The 27,912-nt window shown below is 49.0% G+C and overlaps 1 protein-coding gene and 1 long non-coding RNA gene across 3 annotated transcripts in view; both read left to right on the forward strand.

Moving 5' to 3' along the window:
- HINT2 (histidine triad nucleotide binding protein 2) overlaps positions 1 to 27,912 on the forward strand; it is a 107,102-nt gene that overhangs the window by 73,421 nt on the left and 5,769 nt on the right. For both annotated transcript variants that reach the window (XM_077280696.1, XM_077280697.1), the window contains exons 3-4: positions 27,584 to 27,712; positions 27,787 to 27,891. In XM_077280696.1, the coding sequence (XP_077136811.1) occupies positions 27,584 to 27,712; positions 27,787 to 27,891 (234 nt within the window). The remainder of the gene's footprint in view (positions 1 to 27,583; positions 27,713 to 27,786; positions 27,892 to 27,912) is intronic.
- Positions 3,536 to 4,075, forward strand: LOC143793638 (uncharacterized). The gene is made up of 3 exons (XR_013220167.1): positions 3,536 to 3,591; positions 3,893 to 3,935; positions 4,043 to 4,075. It is a non-coding gene; the product is annotated as an uncharacterized LOC143793638 (long non-coding RNA).

Raw genomic sequence — 27,912 nt, forward strand, 5'->3', positions numbered from 1 at the left:
GGTCAGCCATTGTATAGGTCAAGTATTGTTCATGCATTGGTCAGCCATTGTATAGGTCAGGTATTCACGTATTGGTCGGCCATTGTATAGGCAAGTGTTCACGCATTGGTCGGCCATTGTATAGTTCACGTATTGTTCACGCATTGGTCGGCCCTTGTATATGTTAGGTATGGTTCACGCATTGGATGGCCATTGTATAGGTCAGGTATTGTTCACGCATTGGTCAGCCATTGTATAGGTCAGGTACTTTTCATGCATTGGTCTGCTATTGTATAGGTCAGGTATTGTTCACGCATTGGTCAGCCATTGTATAGGTCAGGTATTCACGTATTGGTCGGCCATTGTATAGGCAGGTGTTCATGCATTGGTCGGCCATTGTTAGGTATTGTTCACGCATTGGTCGGCCATTGTATAGGTCAGGTATTGTTCATGCATTGGTCAGCCATTGTATAGGTCAAGTATTGTTCACGCATTGGTCAGCCATTGTATAGGTCAGGTATTCACGTTTTGGTCGGCCATTGTATAGGCAGGTGTTCACGCATTGGTCGGCCATTGTATAGTTCAGGTATTGTTCACGCATTGGTCGGCCCTTGTATATGTTAGGTATGGTTGACGCATTGGACGGCCATTGTATAGGTCAGGTATTGTTCACGCATTGGTCAGCCATTGTATAGGTCAGGTATTTTTCATGCATGGGTCTGCCATTGTATAGGTCAGGTATTGTTCACGCATTGGTCAGCCATTGTATAGGTCAGGTATTCACGTATTGGTCGGCCATTGTATAGGCAGGTGTTCACGCATTGGTCGGCTATTGTCATTGTTTATGTCAGGTATTGTTCACGCATTGGTCGGCCATTGTATAGTTCAGGTATTGTTCACGCATTGGTCGGCCCTTGTATATGTTAGGTATGGTTGACGCATTGGACGGCCATTGTATAGGTCAGGTATTGTTCACGCATTGGTCAGCCATTGTATAGGTCAGGTATTTTTCATGCATTGGTCTTCCATTGTATAGGTCAGGTATTGTTCACGCATTGGTCAGCCATTGTATAGGTCAGGTATTCACGTATTGGTTGGCCATTGTATAGGCAGGTGTTCACGCATTGGTCGGCTATTGTCATTGTTTATGTCAGGTATTGTTCACGCATTGGTCGGCCATTGTATAGTTCAGGTATTGTTCACGCATTGGTCGGCCCTTGTATATGTTAGGTATGGTTGACGCATTGGACGGCCATTGTATAGGTCAGGTATTGTTCACGCATTGGTCAGCCATTGTATAGGTCAGGTATTTTTCATGCATTGGTCTTCCATTGTATAGGTCAGGTATTCACGTATTGGTCGGCCATTGTATAGGCAGGTGTTCACGCATTGGTCGGCCATTGTCATTATTTATGTCAGGTATTGTTCACGCATTGGTCGGCCCTTGTATATGTTAGGTATGGTTCACGCATTGGACGGCCATTGTATAGGTCATGTATTGTTCACGCATAGGTCAGCCATTGTATAGGTCAGGTATTTTTCATGCATTGGTCTTCCATTGTATAGGTCAGGTATTGTTCACGCATTGGTCGGCTATTGTATAGGTCAGGTATTGTTCACGCATTGGTCGGCCATTGTATAGGTCAGGTATTGTTCACGCATTGGTCAGCCATTGTATAGGTCAGGTATTTTTCATGCATTGGTCTGCTATTGTATAGGTCAGGTATTGTTCACGCATTGGTCAGCCATTGTATAGGTCAGGTATTCACGTATTGGTCGGCCATTGTATAGGCAGGTGTTCACGCATTGGTCGGCCATTGTTTATGTCAGGTATTGTTCACGCATTGGTCGGCCATTGTATAGTTCAGGTATTGTTCACACATTGGTCGGCCCCCAGAAGAAGGCTGATTGCCGAAACGTGCGTAGGGGCAGGCGTGTAGCACCCACCAGAGGTAACTTTTTGCACATTGTTATTAGTTTTCTGCTTTTAGAACCCTTTTTGGTTCTGACATGCTTTGCAGTAAACGTTTTTAGATATACCATGTGCATCCCATTGGGCTATTTAGGCTTTTTTTTTGTAGTGCCTCTTACAATATGGTGGGTTCTTATGCCGCATTTTGGTTTCCCACTTTTTAAAGCTTATCATGTTTTTGTAAGTTTGGTGTTTTGTTTTTTGTTTTTTCTTTAATAAAAGTTGCCTTTTATATATTTGGTTCTTGAGTACATTTTTTTCATCGGATTTTTATTGGTCGGCCCTTGTATATGTTAGGTATGGTTCACGCATTGGACGGCCATTGTATAGGTCAAGTATTGTTCACGCATTGGTCAGCCATTGTATAGGTCAGGTAGTTTTCATGCATTGGTCTGCCATTGTGTAGGTCAAGTATTGTTCACGCATTGGTCGGCTATTGTATAGGTCAGGTATTGTTCACGCATTGGTCGGCCATTGTATAGGTCAGGTATTGTTCATGCATTGGTCAGCCATTGTATAGGTCAAGTATTGTTCACGCATTGGTCAGCCATTGTATAGGTCAGGTATTCACGTATTGGTCGGCCATTGTATAGTTCAGGTATTGTTCACGCATTGGTCGGCCCTTGTATATGTTAGGTATGGTTCACGCATTGGTCAGCCATTGTATAGGTCAGGTATTTTTCATGCATTGGTCTGCCATTGTATAGGTCAGGTATTGTTCACGCATTGGTCAGCCATTGTATAGGTCAGGTATTCCCGTATTGGTCGGCCATTGTATAGGCAGGTGTTCACGCATTGGTCGGCCATTGTTTATGTCAGGTATTGTTCACGCATTGGTCGGCTATTGTATAGGTCAGGTATTGTTCACGCATTGGTCGGCCATTGTATAGTTCAGGTATTGTTCACACATTGGTCGGCCCTTGTATATGTTAGGTATGGTTCACGCATTGGACGGCCATTGTATAGGTCAAGTATTGTTCACGCATTGGTCAGCCATTGTATAGGTCAGGTAGTTTTCATGCATTGGTCTGCCATTGTGTAGGTCAAGTATTGTTCACGCATTGGTCGGCTATTGTATAGGTCAGGTATTGTTCACGCATTGGTCGGCCATTGTATAGGTCAGGTATTGTTCATGCATTGGTCAGCCATTGTATAGGTCAAGTATTGTTCACGCATTGGTCAGCCATTGTATAGGTCAGGTATTCACGTATTGGTCGGCCATTGTATAGTTCAGGTATTGTTCACGCATTGGTCGGCCCTTGTATATGTTAGGTATGGTTCACGCATTGGTCAGCCGTTGTATAGGTCAGGTATTTTTCATGCATTGGTCTGCCATTGTATAGGTCAGGTATTGTTCACGCATTGGTCAGCCATTGTATAGGTCAGGTATTCCCGTATTGGTCGGCCATTGTATAGGCAGGTGTTCACGCATTGGTCGGCCATTGTTTATGTCAGGTATTGTTCACGCATTGGTCGGCTATTGTATAGGTCAGGTATTGTTCACGCATTGGTCAGCCATTGTATAGTTCAGGTATTGTTCACACATTGGTCGGCCCTTGTATATGTTAGGTATGGTTCACGCATTGGACGGCCATTGTATAGGTCAAGTATTGTTCACGCATTGGTCAGCCATTGTATAGGTCAGGTAGTTTTCATGCATTGGTCTGCCATTGTGTAGGTCAAGTATTGTTCACGCATTGGTCGGCTATTGTATAGGTCAGGTATTGTTCACGCATTGGTCGGCCATTGTATAGGTCAGGTATTGTTCATGCATTGGTCAGCCATTGTATAGGTCAAGTATTGTTCACGCATTGGTCAGCCATTGTATAGGTCAGGTATTCACGTATTGGTCGGCCATTGTATAGTTCAGGTATTGTTCACGCATTGGTCGGCCCTTGTATATGTTAGGTATGGTTCACGCATTGGTCAGCCGTTGTATAGGTCAGGTATTTTTCATGCATTGGTCTGCCATTGTATAGGTCAGGTATTGTTCACGCATTGGTCAGCCATTGTATAGGTCAGGTATTCCCGTATTGGTCGGCCATTGTATAGGCAGGTGTTCACGCATTGGTCGGCCATTGTTTATGTCAGGTATTGTTCACGCATTGGTCGGCTATTGTATAGGTCAGGTATTGTTCACGCATTGGTCGGCCATTGTATAGGTCAGGTGTTGTTCATGCATTGGTCAGCCATTGTATAGGTCAAGTATTGTTCACGCATTGGTCAGCCATTGTATAGGTCAGGTATTCATGTATTGGTCGGCCATTGTATAGGCAGGTGTTCACGCATTGGTCGGCCATTGTTTATGTCAGGTATTATTTACGCATTGGTCGGCCATTGTATAGGTCAGGTATTGTTCACGCATTGGTCGGCCATTGTATATGTCAGGTATTGTTCACACATTGGTCGGCCATTGTATTGTTCAGGCTTCCTTTACTTTACACTGTGGTAGCTGTGGTAGATCGGCTCACTTGGCTGCACATAGAGGTAGACACAGGAACACTGTCTCTTTAAATCTTCCACTGGTTTATTAAAGGTACTGCATAAACTAGTGCAGTGTTAGCAAAAGAGACCCAGCCTTCCTTGCCTAACATGAAAACAAAACATTACGTATGGCACAGTCAGTGTTGCGGCGGGGATGGAATTTGTTCTGCCGTGCAGTGTACATTTTCAATTGCCTCATATATCTTGCCTAGTTTCATTTGCTGCCATGTCTATACATACATACTATCTGACATGTACTCTTTTTCTAATTTAACGTTTGTTTCTCAGGTGTCCCATTGACTTTATAGTTATATTGTCACCTGGGATTTTGCTCCAGTTATTATACCTTCCACCCAGTTCACATGCTCTCGCACTCATCTCCCGCATTTGCTTCCCTCCCCTCTTCTCTCCCTTCTCCTTCGTTTCCTTCCTTCTGCTATCCCCGCTCCAGCCGGCCCATTTCCCTGGGTCCGGGTATGCTCTCCCTGACGCTTGCGCAATTCGACTCAATTCTGAGTCGGTATTGCGCAGACGCCGTCTATCTCCATGGAGACTCCTTATACTTCCGGTGTCTACTCCTCCTTCTGTGCGGCCACCGCGTACCTCCCTACTTCCGCTCCCTGCATGGCGGGGACTCAGCTGCATCCACTCCGGTCGATGATTGACCTGTATATATGTAAGTTCTTACCACCATTACACCCACTTCCCCTGATGAAGCCGCTGCGGCGGCGATACGCGTGGGGTGTCTGCCTATCACCCGACTTTCCTGTATCCATATGCCGGACATTTGACTCTGACTCTCATGTAAGACCTCATGGTTTATTGAGGTTTGGGTGATGACCTTTGTGTTTTGCTCTGCTACTCAGTTTTAGAGATTGACTATTTGGCGTTGTATCACCCTTTAAAACTCTATGAATTTATACCCTATGACTGTTCTTATACTCATCCAGACTCTAGCCTAGGGGTGCTTTTGCTACTATACATGAGTAAGTCTATGGGGGCTCTCTAGCCGCCGCTATGACATTTTGAGGTATTATACCTCTTCTCTAATTGAGTCCGTGACATTATATTTGTGATACAGATACTTGGGGATTTTCGTTCTCCTATTCTGATATATACAAATACATGTGGGTGATGTACACAAAATGTTGTGTGTTTTTAATGTTTTTATTTGTTGTGTTATGGTGTTTTGAATAAATATTTTTTGTATTTTCATAATATACATGGTTGTGCGAGCCGTTTTATAGTCCATTCTTCCCTTTGTTTCAGTTATACTATATTGGACTGGGCTCTGCACGCCCTTTACTAACTCTTATATACGGCTTGAGTGCACCCTGCTTCCCATTACATTACCAGTGTTGCGGCGGGGATCCGCCTGCTCGGAAACAAACAGCAAAAGGTTCAACTTTCCTTATCATGAAAACCCAGCTCTGGAGCTTGCACCTTCAGACACACCCAACACTGAATGACCAAGAAGGCTGTGTATTTGTCCTCTGGACTCCACCCTGGGATGGAGATATGGTGAACAACCTCCCACCCACTCTAGAACTGTTCACTAAACCTAGCCCTGAACATGACCAATTAACCCCTCTCGGCACTTAGTATTATGGACTGACCTGGCTTGGAGTAGTGGTGTTGCAACCACTAGGGTCAGCACGTAGCATAGTCAGGGATGGCCAGGAGTCAATATACGGACCAGCAATGTAGTTGTAAAATGAAGGAGCAGGTGAAGGAAGCCTGATTAGTGGCTGGTAGGTCAATAATCTCGCAAAGGAAGGATAGATATATATATAATACGAAAACAAGCAAGTAAAAAAAGGGTCTAGAAAAGGGGCAATAGCTCACAATATGTACTTGTGAATATGCCCTAGAATACCCTCATGAATACCCTGCCTATCAGCGGAGGTTGGCACCCTTAGTTTCTGCAGTATGGCGGCCCCACTCGTCAGCGGCTCTCCCTAAATGTGCATGACAGCGCAGCAAACACCGCTTCTGATCGGTGGTAAAATCATCACCACCAGTCAGAGAGCCGCGGCTCCCACTCTGTGAAATGACAGCATGTGTCCGCAGCTGTGATCGGAGGTATGAAGTTTACCTCCGGTCACTAGTGTCGGCTGATGGGACTACTGCTAATAACAGTGAGAGCAGGAGCGGATGATGGGAGTATTCATCAGCCAGCTGGATATCAAGAACAGAGGGGTCCCCCCATTTTTGACAACTAGCCTTGTTAAAGCTGACAACTGGGGGCTGGTATTCTCAGGCTGGTAAGGGGCCATGGATATTCCCCCCCCCCCCCCACGGTGCAGAGGCGAGTTCACCGCAGTGAAATTCTCCCAGTGAACTCACCTCTGCACCGTGAAACTCTCACATTGCCATCGGTGATCTCACCAAGGTCCCCACAGTTCAGCCTAGCTGAGGGCGCAGCCTCAGTGACCGGCGATTACCTCGATGACCTCACCGCCAGTCACTGAGGCTGCGCTCGTTCCCCAGTGGTTCTCAGCCTGAACTCTCGCATCTTGGCACTGTCAAGGTTGAAAACGGTTTATCCCCCAGACGTGAATTATGGCATCTGACGGACAGGTGAGGGATATTGAATGAGATATAAAGTACCAGTTCCAAAATTCTCAATGTACTCATCAAAATGTTGACTCTAATACTGAATTTTTTTTTACAAAAGGAGGACCCGAGTCATTATACATAACTGGGAAGAAACCAGATTATATCTTAATTTCCCAGACAACTATGTTTTACAAAAACAAAAGAACTGGCTTTTTATCTGTATATTGGCTTGTGAATTTAAGTGTTTATGTCTGGTGGGTCAAGAAGACAGACTTGCCCACTGATATACTATCTAACATACTGTGTAAAGGTACCTTCACACATAACGATTTCGTTAACGATATCGTTGCAACGTCACGCTTTTGGTGACGTAGCAACGATCCCGCTTAGCGATCTCGTTATGTGTGACAGCGACCAACGATCAGGCCCCTGCTGGGAGATTGTTGGTCGTAGGGAATGATCAGGACCTTTTTTTGGTCGCTGATCACCCGCTGTCATCGCTGGATCGGCGTGTGTGACGCCGATCCAGCGATGTGTTCACTTGTAACCAGGGTAAATATCGGGTTACTAAGCGCAGGGCCGCGCTTAGTAACCCGATATTTACCCTGGTTACCATTGTAAAAGTTTAAAAAAAACAAAACAGTACATACTCACATTCCGATGTCTGTCACGTCCCCCCGCAGTCAGCTTCCCACACTGACTGTCAGCGCCGGCAGTAAAGCAAAGCACAGCGGTGACGTCACCGCTGTGCTCTGCTTTACGGCCGGCGCTGACACAGTCAGTGCGGGAAGCTGACACCGGGGGACGTGACAGACATCGGAATGTGAGTATGTAGTGTTTTTTTTTTTTAACTTTTACAATGGTAACCAGGGTAAATATCGGGTTACTAAGCAAGGCCCTGCGCTGAGTAACCCGATGTTTACCCTGGTTACTCGGGGACTTCGGCATCGTTGAAGACAGTTTCAACGATGCCAAAGTCGTTCCCCTGATCGTTGGTTGCTGGAGAGAGCTGTCTGTGTGACAGCTCCCCAGCGACCACACAACGACTTACCAACGATCACGGCCAGGTCGTATCGCTGGTCGTGATCGTTGATAAGTCGTTTAGTGTAACGGTACCCTAAGGGTACTGTCACACGCTGCAACTTTCCAACGATCACGACCAGCGATACGACCTGGCCGTGATCGTTGGAAAGTCGTTGTGTGGTCGCTGGAGAGCTGTCACACAGACCGCTCTCCAGCGACCAACGATGCCGAAGGCCCCGGGTAACCAGGGTAAACATTGGGTTACTAAGGGCAGGGCCGCGCTTAGTAACCCGATGTTTACCCTGGTTACCATCATAAAAGTAAAAAAAAAACCGTACATACTCACATTCCGGTGTCCGTCAGGTCCCTTGCAGTCTGCTTCCCGCACTGACTGACTCCCGGCCGTAAAGTGAAAGCAGAGCACAGCGGTGACGTCACCGCTGTGCTCTGCTCTTACTTTCCGGCCGGCAGTCAGTCAGAGCGGGAAGCAGACTGCAAGGGACCTGACGGACACCGGAATGTGAGTATGTACGTTTTTTTTTTTTTACTTTTACGATGGTAACCAGGGTAAACATCGGGTTACTAAGCGCGGCCCTGCACTTAGCAACCCGATGTTTACCCTGGTTACCAGTGTAAAACATCGCTGGTATCGTTGCTTTTGCTTTCAAACACAACGATACACGGCGATCGGACGACCAAATAAAGTTCTGGACTTTATTCAGCGACCAGCGACATCACAGCAGGATCCTGATCGCTGCTGCGTGTCAAACTAAACGATATCGCTAGCCAGGACGCTGCAACATCACGGATCGCTAGCGATATCGTTACAAAGTCGTTTCGTGTGAAGGTACCTTAACGGTACCTTAAGTCTGTAATAGTGACTGTACATAGGGTGTGTTAAGCTTTGTTTATTGATGTGTGCTTATATGCCAATAGTGCTACTTAATCCCATCACCATTGTTTACCTTATCTTGATGTTGGACTGAAGGACCCTAAAAATAGCTTAAGCCCCCGTCTCACTAAGCGAGATCGCTAGCGAGATCGCTGCTGAGTCACAAGTTTCGTGACGCAATAGCGACCTCAGTAGCGATCTCGCTATGTGTGACACGTAGCAGCGACCAGGCCCCTGCTGTGAGATCGCTGGTCGTGTCGGAATGGCCTGGACCTTTTTTTGATCGTTGAGGTCCCGCTGGGTAGCACACATCGCTGTGTTTGACACCTTACCAACGACCTCGTTGACGACTCAGACACTGAATCGTCATAATAGCTCCCATGTGAGATCGTTGTACAGGTCGCTACAGGTCGCTGGTGAGATGTCAAACAGTGAGATCGCAGCTGCGATCGTTAGTAAGATCTCACTGTTTGACATCTCACCAGCGACCACATAGCGACGCAGCAACGATCCCTGACAGGTCGTATCGTTGTCGGGATCGCTTTAGCGTCGCTAAGTGAGACGGGGCCTTTACATGCCTTGGGTATAAAAAGACTCAGATCACATCCTGGGAGACTGAAGTAACACAGAGCTACCAGCCGGACATTCTGCAAACCACCCAACAGACAAGAGAAAGGACTGCAGCCAATTCATCATGACACCATCACGAGGGACACTGATCTATGATTCTATAGGATACAACCTAGGGGTTTTCGGCACCGGTTGGAAGGACACAGATCTGATCCAGTGACCATCTCTGCACCATGGATATGTTTGGAGAAAGCCAGGGTTGGGACCCGCTGGTCGCCTGGTTCCATGGAGATGGTCAGATAAGCCAGGTGGTGACTCTCGTGTCAACTGGCTTTGGACCTTGTATGGACTCTATGGACAGTTCTTGGTCATCTCCCTATGCTTGTCGTTACCTCTTTATCCACAGATGGAGTAGCGACCCTGGGAGCTCTGACATCGTGTCATACTGGAAATACATGGAGACGCAGTGATATTTTATATGCGCCCATGTAACCAAACAATTCCAGCCATGGTGAGATTGTTCTGTTTGCTATTGTGTGTTGTGGTTCAATAAAGTATTGCCACACTGTTTTACCTTAACCCTGTGTTGTCTGTGTAGTGTATTGCCCACGGGGAGATAGAGCGGGCGTCCAGTGGTATGAGCCGTGGTCCATGCAGTCTTGCTAAAGACAGCCGGGCCAGCGGACAAGGGCACCCACTGACCCCGTTTCTCTACAATAACAATATACAATTTTATTCATGCATAAAATAGTTGTGTATTCACAATACGCATAAGTACTATAAAATTCTATATGTGTACATAAGGTTTTAGATCCACAAAGGTGAAAACAAAGCAGTGGCCGGAGGCTATGGTCAGCAGTATACCAGTTTATTCTAGTGAAAGCTTTATTGAGCAAATAATATGATAGGATGACAATTCTAATTATTCAGTATAATACTCACGGTTCCAATATTTCACATTAAATGTCCAGGCCAACATGTTGTTATGCAAAACTATTATCACATGAAAATTATATAACGTTAGAAAAATAATGTGGTTAATTACCCATTATGTAACAGATCCTGCCAGACTGCGGCCACGTACCCCGATGCGCGTTTCACGTGGATGTCACTTCGTCAGGCGGATGTGTGCTCACTCCATTGCATGTGGCCGCAGGATTCAGCCGGTGATTCCCTGATGAAGCTCAGTACTCAACACTTAGAGTTGGCAAATAACAGTGGTCAACGCAATTTTTCTGGCAAAAGGTTTTAAAACATATTTTAAGTCAATTTTGGCTGCTGATTACGAATATGATCTCCGTTTTTGGCTATCACATCAGGATTTCGAGATATTTTCAATTTTTGATGAAAATTACCCCTAATGTTTTATGATAAAAACACATGATTTTCGGTACTATATTTTGTATATTTTTAATCAAGGAATAACAAAGATTACAAAGTCTATGTACAGCAAACCAAATATACTTACAGAATTAAACTACAAAATATAAAACACATATATATGGCACACAGATGAATGACACATGGCGGTTATTATTGGAACTTTCTTTTCTTGGCTGATCTGTGACGTTCAGCTTCTGGGTTGTCTCTCATCAAGCTCCAGCAATAGTCGGCCATCATAGGTGAGTCCCACCGGCCTTGATACCGTTCTTCCATTGTTTTAATGTCCTGATGAAAACGCTCCCCTTGTTCCTCGCTCACATCCCCAAGGTTCTCTGGAGAAAAGTCCACATGGCTGTGTAAATAGTGAATGTTGATCCTCATTCTACATCCCAGATTCCGCAGACTCATTAGTCGCTCTTCCACAATCTCTTCATAGTTGTCGGCTTTCTTATTCCCTAGAACATTCTGCACCACATTACAAACTGCATTCCAAGCTCTTTCTTCTGTCTCATTCATTGATGTGATAACATTTGGGTCTCTCATAAGTGTTTTTATTTGAGGTCCATCAAATATTCCAGCCTTTTTCTTCTCTTCACTAAGACCAGGAAAAGTTGATCATATATAGTTAAAGCATTCTCCACTGTGATTGAGAGCTTTGACAAACTGCTTCATCAATCCAAGTTTTATGTGTAAGGGAGGAAAGACAATGTCCTTCCTATGCACTAGAGCAGAGGTCCCCAACCGCCGGTCCGCGGACCGGGACCGGGCCGTTGGGGTTTTTCAGCCGGTCCGCGGCGCCGCAGCTCTTCCCCTGTTCAGCGGTCACGTGGGACCGCTGATTAGAGAAATGAATAGGCTGCTCCACCTCCCATAGGGGCGGAGCCGCCTATTCATTTCTCTAATGAAGCGGTGCCGGTGACCGCTGATAGAGGAAGAGGCTGCGGCACCGAAGAGCAGCTGTCCGGGGGAAGGAGCGGGACGCCGGGAGCAGGTAAGTATGTCATATTCACCTGTCCTGGTTCCACACGCCGGGCGCCGCTGTCTCCATCTTCCCGGCGTCTCTCTCTCCTCACTGACTGTGCAGGCAGAGGGCGCGATGACGTATATAATGTGCGCGCCGCCCTCTGCCTGATCAGTCAGTGCAGGGAGACGCCGGGAAGATGGCGCCGAGGAGCTGCAAGAGAGGTGAGTATGTGTTTTATTATTTTTATTGCAGCAGCAGCAGCACAGCTATGGGGCAATAATAAACAGTGCAGAGCACTGTATGGCACAGCTATGGGGCAATTATGAACGGTGCAGAGCACTATATGGCACAGCTATGGGGCAATAATGGTGCAGAGCACTGTATGGCACAGCTATGGGGCAATTATGAACGGTGCAGAGCACTGTATGGCACAGCTATGGGGCAATAATGGTGCAGAGCACTATATGGCACAGCTATGGGGCAATAATGGTGCAGAGCACCAGGGAAACAAGCATGGTGCTCCCACTCATTCTGAACCTATGGTAAGTTGAATCACATTCTCATTATAAATGTCATAATTATATGATAAGTATGCACTAAGCTCCATCCCTCCATAACCCCACCCCCATATGACCAAAGCCCCGCCCCTGCCCCACCCCCACCGGGCCATGGAAAACTGGTCTGGCTTAAAGCCGGTCCCTGGTGCAAAAAAGGTTGGGGACCTCTGCACTAGAGGACCATGGATGACATTCTTATCGCCAGATGCCGAACTCTGTCGCTGAGGCCATTCAGTTTTCACCCAATGCTCTGCTGTAGCTCTACTGTCCCAGTAGCACAGAAAACAAGGGTGTTGTCATAACAAATGGGAATTCTGCATGTTCAAAGAAAACAAAGATATTCTCACATTTATTGGGAGACTAAATGAAAACTAAATTTACCTTAGTGAACCGTATAAACCGGCACTTTTCATACACTAATATTTATCATGGAATTCATGAAAATGGGCTATATACCTGTAGCGCAAAAACGTGATGTGATAGAGAAATTATAAGATCAGATTTGAATACAGCGCCCTCAAATTAGTCTAAAACTGTTCTTAAAGTCCATGCCAGAAACTTTTTTTTTTTTGTAGACCAGTGTAATAGACTTTTATTCAAAAGGGACAAACCACTGTCACTAATCTAAGCTCACGATGCTGAGTGTATGATCCCAAATCTCTGATTCATACCTTCTACTTGTGGTCACCACAGCAGAACGGATGAGGCATAAAAGGGGATTGCCAAAAATTCAAATAAACACACCATTTCATTTAGAAAAAAAAATAACCTCTGCATAGAGGTACAGTACAGACCAAAAGTTTGGACACACCTTCTCTTTTAAAGATTTTTCTGTATTTTCTTGACTGTAAAAATTGTAAATTCACACTGAAGGCATCAAAACTATGAATTAACACATGTGGAATTACATACTTAACAAAAAAGTGTGAAACAACTGAAATTGTGTCTTATATTCTAGGTTCTTCAAAGTAGCCACCTTTTGCTTTGATGACTGCTTTGCACTCTTGGCATTCTCTTGATGAGCTTCAAGAGGTAGTCACCGGGAATGGTTTTCACTTCACAGGTGTGCCCTGTCAGGTGTAATAAGTGGGATTTCTTGCCTTATAAATGGGGTTGGGACCATCAGTTGTGTTGTGCAGAAGTCTGGTGGATACACAGCTGATAGTCCTACTGAATAGACTGTTAGAATTTGTATTATGGCAAGAAAAATGCAGCTAAGTAAAGAAAAACGAGTGGCCATCATTACTTTAAGAAATGAAGGTCAGTCAGTCCAAAAAATTGGGAAAACTTTGAAAGTGTCCCCAAGTGCAATGGCGAAAACCATCAAGCGCTACAAAGAAACTGGCTCACATGAGGACCGCCCCAGCAAAGGAAGACCAAGAGTCACCTCTGCTTCTGAGGATAAGTTTATCCGAGTCACCAGCCTCAGAAATCGCAGGTTAACAGCAGCTCAGATTAGAGACCAGGTCAATGCCACACAGAGTTCTAGCAGCAGACACATCTCTACAACATTGGTTAAGAGGAGACTTTGTTCAGCAGGCCTTCATGGTAAAATAGCTACTAGGAAACCACTGCTAAGGACAGGCAACAAGCAGAAGAGACTTGTTTGGGCTAAAGAACACAAGGAATGGACATTAGACCAGTGGAAATCTGTGCTTTGGTCTGATGAGTCCAAATTTGAGATCTTTGGTTCCAACAACCGTGTCTTTGTGCGACGCAGAAAAGGTGAACGGATGGACTCTACATGCCTGGTTCCCACCATGAAGCATGGAGGAGGAGGTGTAATGGTATGGGGTTGCTTTGCTGGTGACAAAATTCAAAACTGAAGGCATACTGAACCAGAATGGCTACCACAGCATTTGCAGCGGCATGCTATTCCATCCGGTTTGCGTTTAGTTGGACCATCATTTATTTTTCAACAGGACAATGACCCCAAACACACCTCCAGGCTGTGTAAGAGCTATTTGACCAAGAAGGAGAGTGATGGGGTGCTACGCCAGATGGCCTGGCCTCCACAGTCACCAGACCTGAACCCAATCGAGATGGTTTGGGGAGAGCTGGACCGCAGAATGAAGGCAAAAGGGCCAACATGTGCTAAGCATCTCTGGGAACTCCTTCAAGATTGTTGGAAGACCATTCATAGTGACTACCTCTTGAAGCTCATCAAGAGAATGCCAAGAGTGTGCAAAGCAGTCATCAAAGCAAAAAGTGGCTACTTTGAAGAACCTAGAATATAAGACATAATTTCAGTTGTTTCACACTTTTTTGGTAAGTATATAATTCCACATGTGTTAATTCATAGTTTTGATGCCTTCAGTGTGAATGTACAATTTTCATAGTCATGAAAATACAGAAAAATCTTTAAATGAGATGTGGTGTCAAAACTTTTGGTCTGTACTGTATAAGGTTAGTAATGGTGTACTCATCTGCAGTGTTCACCAGACCCAAGGTGCAGGCCATACATCTCAAACTCCTGATGCGTTTCACCCCCAGGAAGCATCGAGCTTCATCAGGGGTCACCGGCTCGATCCTGTGGCCACAAGCAATGGTGTGAGCACACGTCTCCCACATGTGACCAGGGTGGTAGATGAGATAATACCTGTACTACATGTTATGTTAGGGTCTTTAGGGAGAGTCGCTGACCATTGGGGGCGCCATAATGCAGAAACTAAGAGTGCTAGCCTCCGCTGGCAGGCAGGGAGTTCTAGGGTATATTAGTGCGTACATATTGTGAGCTATTGCCCCCTTTTTTATGTTTTCGGTTTTAACGTTCTTATTAAAAGATATATTTTAGGCGACCACACATTTCTGTTTTTTCACAAGCTGCTTTGCGTGATCTGAGGCTTCACACGTCTGCAGGCTTTAGGGAAAACTTGGACAATCCCTTTAATGGCCTGGATCAATCCCTATAAACACGCCAAGGCACAGCTCCTGCCAGGTCCTAGTCTAGCTCCTCTCCATCCGTAAGGGGCACCTCTTAACATATCCCCCGCCCCAGCTGATGTCTAGTGTCCGTCATACCAATAGTCAGCCAAGATGTGGTGAGATCTAGGGTGGTGAATCCGGCATCATGTGAAACCACTAATCATATGATATGGCCGTGTTCACACTGCTGCTTTTAATTCAGTAGTTCTGCTCCATCACTGGAGGATAATAACTAACAGCAGAACCGAACCCCGTCCATCAGTCCCTGGTGGGACCTGCTGTACCCTACACAGAATCAGGACCTCTCGGGTTCCATCATCGGAGCTTGTATTTTAGTGGACAGAATAGTGAAGAATGCTGCGTTATCCTGTCCTGCATTTATGGTAAAGTCTGGGAAAGCCTCACATTGGTGACGTGACAAAATCTCGCTGTCTGGCACATTTACACCCTCGCTTAAAGGTAGCCTGACGTCTGATATACGCTGCTCGATCCCCGGATGGCACATATCAGGTGTCGGCTGTAATGACATCTGATATACGCTGCTCAATCCCCGGAAGGCACATATCAGGCGCCGGCTGTAATGACATCTGATATACGCTGCTCGATCCCCGGATGGCACATATCAGGCGCCGGCTGTAATGACATCTGATATACGCTGCTCGATCCCCGGATGGCACATATCAGGTGCCGGCTGTAATGACATCTGATATACGCTGCTCGATCCCTGGATGGCACATATCAGGCGCCGGCTGTAATGACATCTGATATACGCTGCTCGATCCCCGGATGGCACATATCAGGTGCCGGCTGTAATGACATCTGATATACGCTGCTCGATCCCTGGATGGCACATGTCAGGCGCCGGCTGTAATGACATCTGATATACGCTGCTCGATCCCTGGATAGCACATATCAGGCACCGGCTGTAATGACATCTGATATACGCTGCTCGATCCCTGGATGGCACATATCAGGTGCCGGCTGTAATGACATCTGATATACGCTGCTCGATCCCCGGATGGCACATATCAGGCGTCGGCTGTGATGACATCTGATATACGCTGCTCGATCCCCGGATAGCACATATCAGGCGCCGGCTGTAATGACATCTGATATACGCTGCTCGATCCCCGGATGGCACATATCAGGCGCCGGCTGTAATGACATCTGATATACGCTGCTCGATCCCCGGATGGCACATATCAGGCGCCGGCTGTAATGACATCTAATATACGCTGCTCGATCCCCGGATGTCACATATCAGGCGCCGGTTGTAATGACATCTGATATACGCTGCTCGATCCCCGGACGGCTCGTATCAGGTGCCTGCTGTAATGACATCTGATATACACTGCTCGATCCCCGGACGGCTCGTATCAGGTGCCTGCTGTAATGACATCTGATATACACTGCTCGATCCCCGTATAGCACATATCAGGCGCCGGCTGTAATGACATCTGATATACGCTGCTCAATCCCCGGATGGCACATATCAGGCGCCGGCTGTAATGACATCTGATATACGCTGCTCAATCCCCGGATGGCACATATCAGGCGCCGGCTGTAATGACATCTGATATACGCTGCTCGACCCCGGATGGCACATATCAGGCGCCGGCTGTAATGTCATCTGATATACGCTGCTCGACCCCGGATGGCACGTATCAGGCGCTGGCTGTAATGACATCTGATATACGCTGCTCGATCCCCGGATGGCACATATCAGGCACCGGCTGTAATGACATCTGATATACACTGCTCGATCCCCGGACGGCACATATCAGGCGCCGGCTGTAATAACATCTGATATACACTGCTCGATCCCCGGACGGCTCGTATCAGGTGCCTGCTGTAATGACATCTGATATACGCTGCTCGATCCCCGTATAGCACATATCAGGCGCCGGCTGTAATGACATCTGATATACGCTGCTCGATCCCCGGATGGCACATATGAGGCGCCGGCTGTAATGACATCTGATATACGCTGCTCGACCCCGGATGGCACATATCAGGCGCCGGCTGTAATGTCATCTGATATACGCTGCTCGACCCCGGATGGCACGTATCAGGCGCCGGCTGTAATGACATCTGATATACGCTGCTCGATCCCCGGATGGCACATATCAGGCGCCGGCTGTAATGACATCTGGTATACACTGCTCGATCCCCGGACGGCTCGTATCAGGCACCAGCTGTAATGACATCTGATATACGCTGCTTGTTCCCCGGATGGCACGTATCAGGCGCCGGCTGTAAGGACATCTGATATACGCTGCTCGATCCCCGGAAGGCACATATCAGCTGCCGGCTGTAATGACATCTGATATACGCTGCTCGATCCCCGGATGGCACGTATCAGGCGCCGGCTGTAAAGACATCTGATATACGCTGCTCGTCTGTAATGACATCTGATATACGCTGCTCGATCCCCGGATGGCACATATCAGGCGTCGGCTGTAATGACATCTGATATACAATGCTCGATCCCCGGACGGCACATATCAGGTGTCGGCTGTAATGACATCTGATATACGCTGCTCGATCCCCGGATGGCACATATCAGGTGTCGGCTGTAATGACATCTGATATACGCTGCTCGATCCCCGGATGGCACGTATCAGGCGCCGGCTGTAAAGACATCTGATATACGCTGCTCGATCCCCGGATGGCACATATCAGGCGCCGGCTGTAATGACATCTGATATACGCTGCTCGATCCCTGGATGGCACATATCAGGCGCCGGCTGTAATGACATCTGATATACGCTGCTCGATCCCCGGATGGCACGTATCAGGCGCCGGCTGTAATGACATCTGATATTTGCTGCTCGACCCCGGATGGCACATATCAGGCCCCGGCTGTAATGACATCTGATATACGCTGCTCGATCCCCGGATGGCACATATCAGGCGCCGGCTGTAATGACATCTGATATACGCTGCTCGATCCCCGGATGGCACATATCAGGTGCCGGCTGTAATGACATCTGATATACGCTGCTCGATCCCCGGATAGCACATATCAGGCGCCGGCTGTAATGACATCTGATATAAGCTGCTCGATTCCCGGATGGCACATATCAGGTGCCGGCTGTAATGACATCTGATATACGCTGCTCGATCCCCGGATGGCACATATCAGGCGCCGGCTGTAATGACATCTGATATTTGCTGCTCGACCCCGGATGGCACATATCAGGCGCCGGCTGTAATGACATCTGATATACGCTGCTCGATCCCCGGATGGCATGTATGAGGCGCCGGCTGTAATGACATCTGATATACGCTGCTTGATCCCCGGATGGCACATATCAGGCGCCGGCTGTAATGACATCTGATATACGCTGCTCGATCCCCGGATGGCACATATCAGGTGTCGGCTGTAATGAAATCTGATATACGCTGCTCGATCCCCGGACGGCACATATCAGGCGTCGGCTGTGATGACATCTGATATACGCTGCTCGATCCCCGGATAGCACGTATCAGGCGCCGGCTGTAATGACATCTGATATACACTGCTCGATCCCCGGATGGCACGTATCAGGCGCCGGCTGTAATGACATCTGATATAAGCTGCTCGATTCCCGGATGGCACATATCAGGCTCCGGCTGTAATGACATCTGATATTTGCTGCTCGACCCCGGATGGCACATATCAGGCCCCGGCTGTAATGACATCTGATATACGCTGCTCGATCCCCGGATGGTATGTATGAGGCGCCGGCTGTAATGACATCTGATATACGCTGCTCGATCCCCGGATGGCACATATCAGGCGCCGGCTGTAATGACATCTGATATACGCTGCTCGATCCCCGGATGGCACATATCAGGTGCCGGCTGTAATGACATCTGATATACGCTGCTCGATCCCCGGATAGCACATATCAGGCGCCGGCTGTAATGACATCTGATATAAGCTACTCGATTCCCGGATGGCACATATCAGGTGCCGGCTGTAATGACATCTGATATACGCTGCTCGATCCCCGGATGGCACATATCAGGCGCCGGCTGTAATGACATCTGATATTTGCTGCTCGACCCCGGATGGCACATATCAGGCGCCGGCTGTAATGACATCTGATATACGCTGCTCGATCCCCGGATGGCATGTATGAGGCGCCGGCTGTAATGACATCTGATATACGCTGCTCGATCCCCGGATGGCACATATCAGGCGCCGGCTGTAATGACATCTGATATACGCTGCTCGATCCCCGGATGGCACATATCAGGTGTCGGCTGTAATGAAATCTGATATACGCTGCTCGATCCCCGGACGGCACATATCAGGTGCCGGCTGTAATGACATCTGATATACGCTGCTCGATCCCCGGATAGCACATATCAGGCGCCGGCTGTAATGACATCTGATATAAGCTGCTCGATTCCCGGATGGCACATATCAGGCTCCGGCTGTAATGACATCTGATATTTGCTGCTCGACCCCGGATGGCACATATCAGGCGCCGGCTGTAATGACATCTGATATACGCTGCTCGATCCCCGGATGGCATGTATGAGGCGCCGGCTGTAATGGCATCTGATATACGCTGCTCGATCCCCGTATAGCACATATCAGGTGCCAGCTGTAATGACATCTGATATACGCTGCTCGATCCCCGGATGGCACATATCAGGCGCCGGCTGTAATGACATCTGATATACGCTGCTCGATCCCCAGACGGCACATATCAGGCGCCGGCTGTAATGACATCTGATATACGCTGCTCGATCCCCAGATGGCACATATCAGGCGTCGGCTGTAATGACATCTGATATACGCTGCTCGATCCCCAGACGGCACATATCAGGCGCCAGCTGTAATGACATCTGATATACGCTGCTCGATCCCCGGATGGCACATATCAGGCGCCAGCTGTAATGACATCTGATATACGCTGCTCGATCCCCGGATGGCACATATCAGGCACCGGCTGTAATGACATCTGATATTTGCTGCTCGATCCCCGAATGGCATGTATCAGGCGCCAGCTGTAATGACATCTGATATTTGCTGCTCGATCCCCGGATGGCACGTATCAGGCACCGGCTGTAATGACATCTGATATACGCTGCTCGATCCCCGAATGGCACATATCAGGCGCCGGCTGTGATGACATCTGATATACACTGCTCGATCCCCGGATGGCACATATCAGGCGCCGGCTGTAATGACATCTGATATACGCTGCTCGATCCCCGGATGGCACATATCAGGCGCCGGCTGTAATGACATCTGATATACGCTGCTCGATCCCTGGATGGCACATATCAGGCGCCGGCTGTAATGACATCTGATATACGCTGCTCGATCCCCGGATGGCACGTATCAGGCGCCAGCTGTAATGACATCTGATATACGCTGCTCGATCCCCAGATGTCACATATCAGGCGCCGGCTGTAATGACATCTGATATACGCTGCTCGATCCCCGGATGGCACATATCAGGCGCCGGCTGTAATGACATCTGATATACGCTGCTCGAACCCGGATGGCACATATCAGGCGCCGGCTGTAATGACATCTGATATACGCTGCTCGATCCCCGGATGGCACGTATCAGGCGCCGGCTGTAATGACATCTGATATACACTGCTCGACCCCGGATGGCACATATCAGGCGCCGGCTGTAATGACATCTGATATACGCTGCTCGACTCCGGATGGCACATATCAGGCGCCGGCTGTAATGACATCTGATATACGCTGCTCGACCCCGGATGGCACATATCAGGCGCCGGCTGTAATGACATCTGATATACGCTGCTCGATCCCCGGATGGCACATATCAGGCGCCGGCTGTAATGACATCTGATATACGCTGCTCGACCCCGGATGGCACATATCAGGCGCCGGCTGTAATGACATCTGATATACGCTGCTCGATCCCCGGATGGCACATATCAGGCGCCGGCTGTAATGACATCTGGTATACACTGCTCGATCCCCGGACGGCTCGTATCAGGCACCAGCTGTAATGACATCTGATATACGCTGCTCGATCCCCGGATGGCACGTATCAGGCGCCGGCTGTAAAGACATCTGATATACGCTGCTCGTCTGTAATGACATCTGATATACGCTGCTCGATCCCCGGATGGCACATATCAGGCGCCGGCTGTAATGACATCTGATATACGCTGCTCGATCCCCGGATGGCACATATCAGGTGTCGGCTGTAATGACATCTGATATACGCTGCTCGATCCCCGGATGGCACATATCAGGCGTCGGCTGTAATGACATCTGATATACGCTGCTCGATCCCCGGATTTCACATATCAGGCGCCGGTTGTAATGACATCTGATATACGCTGCTCGATCCCTGGGTGGCACATGTCAGGTGCCGGCTGTAATGACATCTGATATACAATGCTCGATCCCCGGACGGCACATATCAGGCGCCGGCTGTAATGACATCTGATATACGCTGCTCGATCCCCGGATGGCACGTATCAGGCGCCGGCTGTAAAGACATCTGATATACGCTGCTCAATCCCCGGATGGCACATATCAGGCGCCGGCTGTAATGACATCTGATATACGCTGCTCGATCCCTGGATGGCACATATCAGGCGCCGGCTGTAATGACATCTGATATACGCTGCTCGATCCCCGGATGGCACATATCAGGCGCCGGCTGTAATGACATCTGATATACGCTGCTCGATCCCCGGATGGCACATACCAGGTGTCGGCTGTAATGAAATCTGATATACGCTGCTCGATCCCCGGACGGCACATATCAGGTGCCGGCTGTAATGACATCTGATATACGCTGCTCGATCCCCGGATGGCACATATCAGGCGTTGGCTGTGATGACATCTGATATACGCTGCTCGATCCCCGGATAGCACATATCAGGCGCCGGCTGTAATGACATCTGGTATACACTGCTCGATCCCCGGACGGCTCGTATCAGGCACCAGCTGTAATGACATCTGATATACGCTGCTCGATCCCCGGATGGCACGTATCAGGCGCCGGCTGTAAAGACATCTGATATACGCTGCTCGTCTGTAATGACATCTGATATACGCTGCTCGATCCCCGGATGGCACATATCAGGCGCCGGCTGTAATGACATCTGATATACGCTGCTCGATCCCCGGATGGCACATATCAGGTGTCGGCTGTAATGACATCTGATATACGCTGCTCGATCCCCGGATGGCACATATCAGGCGTCGGCTGTAATGACATCTGATATACGCTGCTCGATCCCCGGATGTCACATATCAGGCGCCGGTTGTAATGACATCTGATATACGCTGCTCGATCCCTGGGTGGCACATGTCAGGCGCCGGCTGTAATGACATCTGATATACAATGCTCGATCCCCGGACGGCACATATCAGGCGCCGGCTGTAAAGACATCTGATATACGCTGCTCAATCCCCGGATGGCACATATCAGGCGCCGGCTGTAATGACATCTGATATACGCTGCTCGATCCCTGGATGGCACATATCAGGCGCCGGCTGTAATGACATCTGATATACGCTGCTCGATCCCCGGATGGCACATATCAGGCGCCGGCTGTAATGACATCTGATATACGCTGCTCGATCCCCGGATGGCACATATCAGGTGTCGGCTGTAATGAAATCTGATATACGCTGCTCGATCCCCGGACGGCACATATCAGGTGCCGGCTGTAATGACATCTGATATACGCTGCTCGATCCCCGGATGGCACATATCAGGCGTCGGCTGTGATGACATCTGATATACGCTGCTAGATCCCCGGATAGCACATATCAGGCGCCGGCTGTAATGACATCTGATATAAGCTGCTCGATTCCCGGATGGCACATATCAGGCGCCGGCTGTAATGACATCTGTTATACGCTGCTCGATCCCCGGATGGCATGTATGAGGCGCCGGCTGTAATGGCATCTGATATACGCTGCTCGATCCCCGGATGGCACATATCAGGCGCCGGCTGTAATGACATCTGATATACGCTGCTCGATCCCCGGATGGCACATATCAGGCGCCAGCTGTAATGACATCTGATATACGCTGCTCGATCCCCGGATGGCACATATCAGGCACCGGCTGTAATGACATCTGATATTTGCTGCTCGATCCCCGAATGGCATGTATCAGGCGCCAGCTGTAATGACATCTGATATTTGCTGCTCGATCCCCGGATGGCACGTATCAGGCACCGGCTGTAATGACATCTGATATACGCTGCTCGATCCCCGAATGGCATGTATCAGGCGCCAGCTGTAATGACATCTGTTATACGCTGCTCGATCCCCGGATGGCACATATCAGACGCCGGCTGTAATGACATCTGATATACGCTGCTCGATCCCCGGATGGCACGTGTCAGGCGCCAGCTGTAATGACATCTGATATACGCTGCTCGATCCCCAGATGGCACATATCAGGCGCCGGCTGTAATGACATCTGATATACGCTGCTCGATCCCCGGATGTCACATATCAGGCGCCGGCTGTAATGACATCTGATATACGCTGCTCGATCCCCAGATGGCACATATCAGGCGCTGGCTGTAATGACATCTGATATACGCTGCTCGATCCCCGGATGTCACATATCAGGCGCCGGCTGTAATGACATCTGATATACGCCGCTCGATCCCAGGATGTCACATATCAGGCGCCGGCTGTAATGACATCTGATATACGCTGCTCGATCCCAGGATGGCACATATCAGGCGCCGGCTGTAATGACATCTGATATTTGCTGCTCGATCCCCGGATGGCACATATCAGGCGCAGGCTGTAATGACATCTGATATACGCTGCTCGATCCCTGGATGGCACATATCAGGCGCAGGCTGTAATGACATCTGATATACGCTGCTTGATCCCTGGATGGCACATATCAGGCGCCGGCTGTAATGACATCTGATATTTGCTGCTCGATCCCCGGATGGCACATATCAGGCGCCGGCTGTAATGATATCACATATACGCTGCTCGATCCCCGGATGGCACATATCAGGCGCCGGCTGTAATGACATCTGATATACGCTGCTCGATCCCCAGACGGCACGTATCAGGCGCTGGCTGTAATGACATCTGATATACGCTGCTCGATCCCCAGATGGCACGTATCAGGCGCCGGCTGTAATGACATCACATAAACGCTGCTCGATCCCCAGATGGCACATATCAGGCGCTGGCTGTAATGACATCTGATATACGCTGCTCGATCCCCAGATGGCACGTATCAGGCGCCGGCTGTAATGACATCTGATATACGCTGCTCGATCCCCAGATGGCACATATCAGGCGCTGGCTGTAATGACATATACGCTGCTCGATCCCCGGATGGCACATATCAGCTGCCGGCTGTAATGACATCTGATATACGCTGCTCGATCCCCGGATGGCACATATCAGGCTTTGGCTGTAATGACATCTGATATACGCTGCTCGATCCCCGGATGGCACATATCAGGCGCCGGCTGTAATGACATCTGATATACGCTGCTCGATCCCCGGATGGCACATATCATGCGCCGGCTGTAATGACATCTGATATACGCTGCTCGATCCCCAGATGGCACGTATCAGGCGCCGGCTGTAATGATATCACATATACGCTGCTCGATCCCCGGATGGCACATATCAGGCGCCGGCTGTAATGACATCTGATATACGCTGCTCGATCCCCAGACGGCACATATCGGGCGCCGGCTGTAATGACATCTGATATTTGTTGCTCGATCCCTGGACGGCACATATCAGGCGCCGGCTGTAATGACATCTGATATACGCTGCTCGATCCCTGGATGGCACATATCAGGCGCCTGCTGTAATGACATCTGATATTTGTTGCTCGATCCCTGGATGGCACATATCAGGCGCCGGCTGTAATGACATCTGATATACGCTGCTCGATCCCCAGATGGCACATATCAGGCGCTGGCTGTAATGACATCTGATATACGCTGCTCGATCCCCGGATGTCACATATCAGGCGCCGGCTGTAATGACATCTGATATACGCCGCTCGATCCCAGGATGTCACATATCAGGCGCCGGCTGTAATGACATCTGATATACGCTGCTCGATCCCAGGATGGCACATATCAGGCGCCGGCTGTAATGACATCTGATATTTGCTGCTCGATCCCCGGATGGCACATATCAGGCGCAGGCTGTAATGACATCTGATATACGCTGCTCGATCCCTGGATGGCACATATCAGGCGCAGGCTGTAATGACATCTGATATACGCTGCTTGATCCCTGGATGGCACATATCAGGCGCCGGCTGTAATGACATCTGATATTTGCTGCTCGATCCCCGGATGGCACATATCAGGCGCCGGCTGTAATGATATCACATATACGCTGCTCGATCCCCGGATGGCACATATCAGGCGCCGGCTGTAATGACATCTGATATACGCTGCTCGATCCCCAGACGGCACGTATCAGGCGCTGGCTGTAATGACGTCTGATATACGCTGCTCGATCCCCAGATGGCACGTATCAGGCGCCGGCTGTAATGACATCACATAAACGCTGCTCGATCCCTGGATGGCACATATCAGGCGCCGGCTGTAATGACATCTGATATACGCTGCTCGATCCCCATATGGCACATATCAGGCGCCGGCTGTAATGACATCTGATATACGCTGCTCGATCCCCGGATGGCACATATCAGCTGCCGGCTGTAATGACATCTGATATACGCTGCTCGATCCCCGGATGGCACGTATCAGGCGCCGGCTGTAATGACATCTGATATACGCTGCTCGATCCCCAGATGGCACGTATCAGGCGCCGGCTGTAATGACATCACATAAACGCTGCTCGATCCCCAGATGGCACATATCAGGCGCTGGCTGTAATGACATCTGATATACGCTGCTCGATCCCCAGATGGCACGTATCAGGCGCCGGCTGTAATGACATCTGATATACGCTGCTCGATCCCCAGATGGCACATATCAGGCGCTGGCTGTAATGACATATACGCTGCTCGATCCCCGGATGGCACATATCAGCTGCCGGCTGTAATGACATCTGATATACGCTGCTCGATCCCCGGATGGCACATATCAGGCTTTGGCTGTAATGACATCTGATATACGCTGCTCGATCCCCGGATGGCACATATCAGGCGCCGGCTGTAATGACATCTGATATACGCTGCTCGATCCCCGGATGGCACATATCATGCGCCGGCTGTAATGACATCTGATATACGCTGCTCGATCCCCAGATGGCACGTATCAGGCGCCGGCTGTAATGATATCACATATACGCTGCTCGATCCCCGGATGGCACATATCAGGCGCCGGCTGTAATGACATCTGATATACGCTGCTCGATCCCCAGACGGCACATATCGGGCGCCGGCTGTAATGACATCTGATATTTGTTGCTCGATCCCTGGATGGCACATATCAGGCGCCGGCTGTAATGACATCTGATATACGCTGCTCGATCCCTGGATGGCACATATCAGGCGCCGGCTGTAATGACATCTGATATACGCTGCTCGATCCCCAGATGGCACATATCAGGCGCCGGCTGTAATGACATCTGATATACGCTGCTCGATCCCCAGACGGCACATATCAGGCGCCGGCTGTAATGACATCTGATATTTGTTGCTCGATCCCTGGATGGCACATATCAGGCGCCGGCTGTAATGACATCTGATATACGCTGCTCGATCCCCAGACGGCACATATCAGGCGCCGGCTGTAATGACATCTGATATTTGTTGCTCGATCCCTGGATGGCACATATCAGGCGCCGGCTGTAATGACATCTGATATACGCTGCTCGATCCCTAGATGGCACATATCAGGCACCGGCTGTAATGACATCTAATATTTGCTGCTTGATCCCTGGATGGCACGTATCAGGCGCCGGCTGTAATGACATCACATACACACTGCTCGATCCCCGGATGGCATATATCAGGCACCGGCTGTAATGACATCTAATATTTGCTGCTTGATCCCTGGATGGCACGTATCAGGCACCGGCTGTAATGATATATGATATACGATGCTCGATTCACGGACGGCACGTATCAGGCTCCGGCTGTAATGACATCTGATAAATGCTGTCATTGGACAATTCATGGTGGGGTCTCTCCTGCGCTCTGGGACTGGCAGCTTCACCGGGGAGCGGCAGGGTGCGTGTTTTGCTAGCTTTGTGACTGTGCTAAGACCTGGAGGAAACGTCCTGACGTGTGGCTCTGATATCTGCTCTTCTAGGTGTTGCCTCATATTTCTGTTTTTTTTTTCAGCGATCTTATAGTGGCAGCGATGAGGTGCAGAAGGCCCAGCGAGCAGCAGCACAGAGGGCCTCACCCACCATCTTCTCCAGGATCCTGGACAGGACTCTTCCTGCTGATATCATTTATGAAGATGACCAGGTAGTGACCCCTAAAGAGCCCACCAGTCACTGTCTGATGTAGGGTCACCTGCCCACCTCACTCCTCTCTTCTAGTGTTTGGCATTTCGCGATGTCGCCCCTCAGGCTCCGGTTCATTTCCTTGTGATTCCCAAAGTCCAGATTCCCAGAATAAGTCAAGTAGCTCAGGAAGACAAGGAGGTAATGTTACTGACCCTCAAC

This window comes from Ranitomeya variabilis, chromosome 1 (genome assembly GCF_051348905.1).
Source record: "Ranitomeya variabilis isolate aRanVar5 chromosome 1, aRanVar5.hap1, whole genome shotgun sequence".
Classification (NCBI taxonomy): Eukaryota; Metazoa; Chordata; class Amphibia; order Anura; family Dendrobatidae; genus Ranitomeya; species Ranitomeya variabilis.